At 34.3% G+C, this 9,118-nt stretch overlaps 1 protein-coding gene across 1 annotated transcript; it reads right to left on the minus strand.

The window, feature by feature from the left end:
• Positions 1-495: 495 nt before the first annotated feature.
• Positions 496-6,964, minus strand: LOC111990939 (protein MICROTUBULE BINDING PROTEIN 2C). Its single transcript, XM_024022709.2, has 5 exons — positions 6,551-6,964; positions 6,028-6,111; positions 3,974-4,330; positions 1,717-1,935; positions 496-943 (listed from the first exon to the last, which is right to left on the minus strand). The coding sequence occupies exons 1-5, from the start codon at positions 6,785-6,787 to the stop codon at positions 776-778; spliced, it is 1,065 nt and encodes a 354-aa protein (XP_023878477.1). The 5' UTR covers positions 6,788-6,964; the 3' UTR covers positions 496-775.
• Between the last annotated feature and the right edge of the window lie 2,154 nt (positions 6,965-9,118).

A 9,118-nucleotide genomic window follows, 5' to 3' on the forward strand; every position in this document is an offset into this window, starting at 1 on the left:
TGTGTGTGTGTGTGTGTGTGTGTGTGTGACCAGAAGGGGTGATTTTCCTTCATAACAAGGCTTTCATCTTCCTGGAATGCCATAATTTAAAATTTTTCCTGCTATAACATATTCAATTTATCAGAGCCATATGATTGTCCTGTTCTGTCCCTGTGTGTCTGTGTTTTGCCCCCAATATAGACCAACCATGGAAAACCTCGATAGAAGCAGCTTTAAACTGGCAAGCAGAAAATGTCAGATTTGATTATGCATTGTAGCTCACATTTAGTTTGGTTGTCTACAAGCTAACTCAATACCGGTTTTACTTTTCTGGGTTTGTTACCAAAATTTTAGCTGAACTAACTGGATGACTGATCCAGTGCTAATGCTATGGAAAGCCACAATATTCAGACTCAAACAAGAAGAAATGCTGGCCAAGTCAAAGCGCATAATACAACTGTCAAGCTGTTTTCTCCTTCAAACAATCTAAATAACAGAAATAATCTAGACCTCAGATGCACATATTCCATCTATCAGTTCACATAAACATTTAAGAATAGAAAAGATATTTGAAAAAAATACAATAAAAGTTTCATACTTACATCATCAAGATATAATCATCAACAGCCCAGCAACACTAGTAGAGAAAAACAAAGGGAGGGGGGAGAAAGCAATAAGATTCCTTTTCTTTTCTTTTCTGCTGAGAGCATTAGAGCAATGATTCACACCAAGAAGCCTATCAATACCTAAAGAACTAGTGTAAAAATACTTCAAAAGAGCTCAAGAAATCCCTGGCTTAACATTTTCTTTCAGAACTAATTACTAATGATTGAAGATGTAACCTTGCATTGGCTGCAGCAGTAATAGATTCTTCATCTTGCTTATCTTTTGCAGCAGCAACAGCAGCAATATAAGCTTGTGTTGCTTCTTCCATTCTCTGAATCTCCATCTCATCTAGATTATCCTGTTTAAGCAAACAAAAATGTCAGAATTGCATAAGATACAACAGCCAACAAGCTCAATAGAAAAGTCTCTGCAGACTCAAATCAATTCCTTTCAACAACTTATATAGGCCATTAGTCCTGAAACTTATTTTGTTTCAATTAAAATTCACCCAGCTTATCATCCTCTAATCTCTTTCTCCATGACCTCAGAACTCCTTTTTTTTCTTTTTTTCTTTTTTTTGATAATTTTTTCTTCTTTTTTTTTTCTTTTTTGTATATATTTTTTTCTGCCTATACTCCATATATCATTAAGAGAATTAATCACAAGGCCAGCTTAAAAGATACAATGAAGCGGTACAGATATATAAATGCCAGAAGATTCGTAAATTTTTAGCTAATAGCATTTTTTTTTTTTTGGTATAACATAGGGAACCTTCCTAAAGAAGAGCCCTTTGGACTCGCCTCTGGCCAGTAAAACCTACTGGCAACTAACCCCACATGCCATAGCCAATTGCTAGGTAAGCCATGGGCATTCACCCCTGATGAGCTAAGCATTTATGCTTATGCCCATGAGCTAATAGCTTTTTTCTTTTTAATATGTTTTGGCCCCAAAGGTAAGGGGAAGGAGAAATTTGAACTAATGACTTCTGCTTCATGAGGTGTAGTCCCCAGGTGATTGTGCTATCCATCCCTTGAGCTATTCATTAGTTTATTATTTGTAACAATAACCATCCAAAAAGAAAAGGAAAGTAGAGTATATTCAAGGAAGAAAAAATGCAGACTATGGGCTTACAACAGAAGAGAGAGAATCCAAATAATTTGGTGTTATGTCATAATCAGCAGTATGAGAAGCAGAATCATTCTTTGTCAAGCTTTCAAACAACAGCATAAATGATGAAATTTCTCCTCGTACAGAGTCAAGATCTTCCTGGAGCTTTTCCACTTCTCTGTTGGATGTCATTGCTTCCCACTGTATCTTTTCAAGTGCAGCTTGCTTGTCTGCAAGCTTAATCTGTGGAAAAGAAAGGAGATATTTTTCAATTTTTTTTTCTTTACAAAAACATGCAGCTAGGTTTCAACCTGATTTGTTAGGATGTTAGAGCAATTGCATCAGTCTTTGAAAAATTTGCTGTCTATTTTAGCATAAGAACTCACTTTTTCTATTTTACATAACTACTTTTACAAAACACCCACATCAGTCTATCTATTCTATAAATTTATTTCAATATAATATTCATTTTTCATTACTTTTTATTACCTCCTCCTACAGTTCAACTTTCTTTCTTCTCTTCAATGAAAAAAATTCAGATTCAAAGACATGAGAGCAACAAGTAGCCATCAAATTATCTTCCATGCATATAACGCATGTGTTTCAAAATCTTCAACTTTAACCTTCTCCAATGCCTCAACCAATGATTTACTTCCACAAACCGAGCTTGTATTCACCCAAGTATCCATGGATTCCCTTAAAGCCTCAGAAAGTTCAAGTACTTGATCAGAGCCTTGTATGACAGTAAGAACCACCATCATTGATGGTTGATCATTACCACCACCGCCACTACAACCACCATAATACATACAACACCATATCCAACCCATGTTGAAGCAAAACCCATATCAGAACTCACACCCACAGCAGCACAAACAAGAAATCTAAAAACCCAAATCCAAGGAAATCTCACACCAAATCCATCATACCCAAACTGAAGCTGAAGCTGAAACCCATAAACAAACCAAAGCCAAAACCCAGAACCCATTTCAAAACCCAAATGAAGCTTCAAACCCATCAATTTGAAGCACAAAAAGAGAAAATTCACTTAGGATTTGCTTCTGGGTTGACAACAGATCCTAGAGTGAGAGAGAGAGAGAGAGAGAGAGAGAGATTAATTTCTGGGCTTGGGGACATATCAAAGAGAGAAAATTTCTGGATTGGTGAGGAAGAACCAACTGAGAGAAAGAGAATTTCCGGTTTGGGTAGGAACCAACTAAGAGAGCAAGAGAAACGAAAAAAATAAAAGAATAAAAGAATATATACAAAGCTCAGTAACAGTGTAAATATACAGTTACTGTAGCAACTTTGCATATATACACAATTATAGCTTGTCTGATGTGGGTAGTTTTTTAGTCAAAATGTGTAAATTTATGCACTTTTTGTATTATAAACCGGCTGGTGTAAATGCTCTTAAACCTGGTTTATTTAAGGGGTGGGGGAGGGAAGCTCTATTTTTTTTAAAAGGAATCATATCATAGAACATCAAAAACATTTAGTGCATTTATTAAAAGGAACAGAATTTCAAAATTGTTATTTACACTTGCAATACAGTCAAGCCTTAGTCCCAAATTTTGGGGTTGGCTACAAAATTTTCAACACAGTCAAGGTCGAGCATATGAATTATTCTCTGCCATTCTAGTCTACCCAACATCGTTCTCTTTGTTACTACCTAAATTGACATGTTATTTTTACTACTTTTATAATGTTATTTTTGGTCCTCCTCTACCTTTTTTTGTACCCTCAAATAAAATGAACTCATTCTCTCTCTGGCGCATTAACCTTTCTCCTCTGAACATCACCAAATTATCTCAAGCAACTCTCTCTCATCTTTTCATCAATAAAGACCACGCCTATCTTTAAGCGAATGTCCTTGTTCCGAATCCTATCTTTCCCTCTATTTTCTCTCATGCATCTTAAAAGTAATTTAAGCTACACTCATTTTATGAATATGTTATTGATAATTACAATCCTTTGTAAAATTATCTAACTATTGGACTTAAGACCAAGACTGATGTCAAAACTAATATTATAACCTTGATTAACAACAACCTTCAAGTGTTGAATTCATATTCAACCTAACACTTCTGTCAGATTTTCTAAGATCCCAATTGAAAAACTTAATCAAGTATATCTCAGTGCAACAACAACATGTCAGACAACTGCATATTCTCTTATACATCACTGTTGTCAAATAATAAAACATAAATCGGCACCCACAACGATAAACACTTGACAGATTCAATATGCTAGTAAAACAACATAAGCAATAGTTTGGTACCTTAGCATCAGATAGTTTTCGCTGAGTGGACTTTATTAAAGAGTCCTTTTCCTCAGCCTGCTGTTTCAGTTCATCAAGTTTTACTTGGACAGCATTCATCTGATTCTTTGAAATCTCCGCAGATTTCAGAAGTTCGTCTTTCTCTAATATTTTCTTTTGCAGATCCTCCACTTGTTCCTTTAACATGACCAACTCTTCTCTGTCCTTTTCTGCAGCCGATGCCCTTGAGGAAAAGGATGAAAAGCTTTCGGCATCAAAGTTATTGCTAGCATTCTTACTGTGGTCCTTGTCTACTGGATCCCTTCTCTTTTTTGTGGGAATGGATTGAGTTGCATTCCTCCCTTTTGGTTCAGTTATCTTCAACAGATAAAAAGAGCAATATCAGCATCCATTTGATGATCAAAACACAGCATCCATTTGCTGCTGCAAAAGCGATACTTCTCAACAGAACAAAATATATAAACTACGAACATATAATCAGCCATTCAAATATACAAGGAAAAATTGCAAAACAATTAGAAACAATAAGAAGATTATGTAATACTAGCAATTACGTTTGTAATTGGTAATCTGCAATTAGCTATAAACTTCAAGGTATAACTAAATTTGATCAAACTTCCAATTATAAATACGATAGACACTGTATACATACACAGATATCGCTGATAGAGTATTTGTTAAGGCAACACAAAGTATAGAATTATTAATAATTATGCCAGCCCTTAGGAAAGACCATGGCTACATATTGGTATTGAAACCTAACAACCAAATGGTCCCAATCAGATTTAAAAGATAATTCTCTCAGACCTACTTGAATCCAGGTCTTACTTTGGGGTAGGAGGGAACCACTCCTAGTCCGTATCAACAAACTAACGGACAAGTTTGTATTTCCTAACTGCTAAAAGTTCCCGCTCTTAAAGCGTTTTCATCAAAATCAAATTTCAATAATCATTATCCAAATATACAACCATATAACTAAGGGTATGTTTGGAATGAAGGGAGATGCGGGGAGAGGAGAGGAGAGCTGAGGAGGATGTGGCCAGATATTGAATATCAAACTTTGAGGCCTGAATATACTCTTGGAAGGTGAGGAACCTATAAGCTCTGTGATTGATGTTTTCAATGATAAAGGTTCTTACCGGCATAGAGTTAAAAAGATAGGTAGACTTCAGTAATGGGATATTTACCATCTTTTGGAAGACAGTTAACTTCATACAAGTAGTCTATCTTGGAGGAAGAAGTGGATTGGAAAGATGGACTAAAAGACAATCCCAGTTGTTCGATTATAAGAAGATTTCCACTCTGGCCATCTTCCTCTCTACTTTCCTCTCCTCTCCTTTCCCACTATCTCATTCCATCCAAACATTGGGAAAATGGCTTTTCTCAGACTTCTTTGAGATCTCATGATCAAATTTTTTAGAAAACAAAGTGATCGGATTATTCCATTTAGTATTTTATTTCGTTCAGTTAATTTCTCCTCAATTTTACTTGAATTTCTTATCATACTCTATATTTACAAAGTAAGCCTTATATTTCAATTTCCTTTTGTTTTTCTCTTTGTAAAATGAGGTTCTTGATGCTATCCAACGCACGACCACAAAAGATGACAATGCATCTCAAGGATAGAACAATTTTAATATAGATCAACTCTTCCACTTCATTTATGTCTTGACCCTTACACATTCCAGCAAAACAACAGAACATGTGAAGGTATAATAATTATTATTAAAAAAAACCCATTAACTATATTTATGCCTCCTATGCACAACTTGGCTTTGCCATACCAAGGGGGCCAAATGTGCATTTCCTAGACACTTTGACCTCATTAAACTTACTGCATTATTTCCACTTGACTGTTCCACAATAATGATAATAATAACATTCTATACTTGCAACTCATTCTTATCTTAAATCCAACACATTTCTAGACTAGATTCAAACATAAAAGACCCGAATTTCAAATAATTCTATACAAAAGTAAAAGGCAAGCAAGGTATATTTAACTATTTACTTTAAAAAATGTACAGATCAAGAGCAAGAGTGTAAAATCTTACTTTCTTGGATAAAGACTCTCTTGAAGGTGTCTTTGTGTAGATCATTGAACCCCGCCGCGTAAACGAACTGCTAGCTTTGCGATCCTAAACAATCCCATTTTTCCAAATATTCAAAAACACAAAAAAAAAAAAAAAAAAAAAAAAATGCTCCAACGTTATTGCTAAAGAAACTCCAAGTTCTGAATTCTTGAAATTCCCAATATTTTAAAACCCATGAAACTAAAAATAGAAAAAACATATATTTACCACTAATACAGAAATCAAAAAATAAACAAATAATCCACACCCACACACACCAATAATTAACCTGTGCTTAAAAAATGAACGTATTTCCATTTTTTGGGGTTCAAATTCTCCATCTTTCAAATACCCATCAAAGGAAAACCCCTACTTTACAAAACCCAATTAAGGAAACCGTAAAAAATAAATGAATGAAAATGTTCCGTTGACTTTCTATCCCAATATTCTCGGAAAACAAACAGGAATAAAGAGAATCAGAGAGAGAGAGAGAGAGAGGCAGTACAATGAGTGACTGGACGAGAGGGACGATCTCGACGAGGTCTTTGAAGAGGACGCGATCGACATTGCTGCCACTTGGAGTTGGAGCGAGTGAGGAGTGAGTTGTCGGGAGGTGAGTCGGGGACGAGTTGATGCTGATGCTGATGTTGTTGGTGTTGTCGTTGTCACCTGAAAGCCATGACTTTGGGTCTCCGAAATTCGGATTGTCTTGCAAATCCATCAAACGCTGCGCCTCAAACATTGTTTGGTTTTTTTTTTCTTTTTTCTTTTTTGTGGATCAGTTTTTGTCTATAGAAGTTTGAAGAAGAAGATGTGAAATTTTTTTCTGAAGTGGGGGAAGAAGTACGAGTAAGAGTGAGAGCAGAGAGAGAGAGAGAGAGAGAAAAGAGGTTTTTGATTTTTGAAAATCTTGTGGCTTTTCCGGACATGGATCTTCAACGGAAATTGGGCTTACGAAAATACCCCCACCATACACCACCATAAAAAAATCAAAAATACCACTAGATGAGACTTTTTAAAAGGCTAAAAAAGATGAGTATTATTTTTTTTTTCTTTCTTTTTTGAGATTTAATGCAAAATTGACTTTCTATATTTATTAGAAATAATTTTAGTTTTCTAATTTTATTTTTTGTCCATTTTAATTTTTTAAATTTTAAATTTAGTCAATTAACATCTCTTTATCGATTTTTTGTATTTTGGTTTCCGTTGATTTCAATTTTTTATGTTTTAAGTTTATTTAATTAAGGCTTCTCCATTAACTTTTGTTAAATATTGTAATTAATTATCCAAATTTTTTATTTTTTTCAAATTTTTAAATTAAAAAAATTCAATTAGTGTCCATTTGACATGATTAATTTTGTCAGCTTATTTTACTATTTAGCTTATTTTTGTTACTATTTATGAATTTCACTGCACTTTTTGGTACTATTTATGAATCCTAATGTACTATTTCAACTAATTTTTACATTTATCTATAAAATTTTCGGTAAAAAGTTTTCAATTTTAACAGAATAAGTAGATCTTAAATAGACCCTTAATGATGAAAAAATATTTTCCAATTTTTTTAAAAAAATTAACAAAAACTAACGTAAAGGTCTTATTTGAATAAAATTGAAACTTAAAAGACTAAAATAAACAAAGGCAAATTCAAATAACTAAAATGAATTCTAGTGATACTTAAAGAACGAGTTTTGCACTTTAGTTTTTTTTTTTTTTTTTAATTACATAATCATCCACGTGTTACTATTTACTATCTTTTTTATATTAAAAAAAAAGTTACTACTTTCTCAAAAAAAAAAAATTACTAGAGTATTATTTAAGAAAAAAAATAATAAATCGTTACTAATGTGTAATGTGTTTGGATGAGTAGAGCAGGGGGAAGAGATGGGAACGTTTGCAAAAATTTTCTAAAAGGGAAAGGGTTTAAGGGAAGTTGGACTGTATTTTACCCTTCCAAGCTTTTCTTTTAATACTAGCCCTTGAGTACGCACGTGCTTTTCTATTTTTATTTTATTTTTTATAAAAATTAATAATTTGCATCCATTATAATTTAGGATTACAATATATTCTAATCATAAAAATATCAAGGAGGTGACAAGTGATGCATTTTGGATGAAATAATTTTTTCATCACACTTTTAGGTATTTTTGTGATTGAAAAATGTAATAATCTTAAATTATAATGGATGCAAATTATTAACTTTTTTCTCAAAAAAATAGAAGAGTTACGCGCGTGCTCAGAGACTAGTAATTTTTAATGTGAGTTATATATGAAGTTATTTATAATCTTAAAAGATAGTCACTTAGGGCCAGTTAGGATGGAGGGGAGAAGGAGGGGAAGTGGAGGAGAGTAGAGTAAATTAGTTGAAAATAGGTTAATTTTGGGACAAATCTACTCTACTCCTCCTCAATCCAAACGGACCATTAGTAAAAAAAAATCCATAAAAATAACTACAACAAATAAATAATTAAATTTGTGTTAAATTAATTAAAATACCTTGAATACAAAAATGTTAGTAGCTTTTGAATACATTTATACTAGGCCTATCCAAACCCATCCGAGACCCAACCCACCCGAAGGATTCGACCGGTAACCGATCCGAAACCGGCCGACCCGACTATTCCGGCGGTCGGCGGCGGGTCTCGGCCTCGAGAACCCGAAAACGGTGGGTCGGCTAGCGGGTTTTCTCTCCAAAACCCGAAGAAACCCAACTGAACAGAGATCTCAGCATTTCGCAGCGAAGTTATTTACATCCGGCGAGATCTTAGCCATTTTCAGCTAGATCTCAGCTAGATCCATGGAATCTTCACCGGATTTGGCGAGATCTCACTAGATCTGGCGAGATCTTACCGAATCTAATGAGATTTTGACTACTTCGAAGAAAATCTGGAGAAGAACTGGCGAAAATATCACTGAAATTTCGCAGTTAAATCACCGAATTTTGGCTGATTTTCAAATCTCCAACTCCAACCGAACTGACCGCCGTTTGTTGAAGGTCTGATCCGCTCGATCCGATCAACCATGCCGGTCGAAGGCAGGTTGAATTTCTTGCCATCCAATCTGGGTTGGGTCA

This window comes from Quercus suber, unplaced genomic scaffold (assembly GCF_002906115.3).
Source record: "Quercus suber isolate HL8 unplaced genomic scaffold, Cork oak 2.0 scaffold_83, whole genome shotgun sequence".
In the NCBI taxonomy this organism is placed as follows: Eukaryota; Viridiplantae; Streptophyta; class Magnoliopsida; order Fagales; family Fagaceae; genus Quercus; species Quercus suber.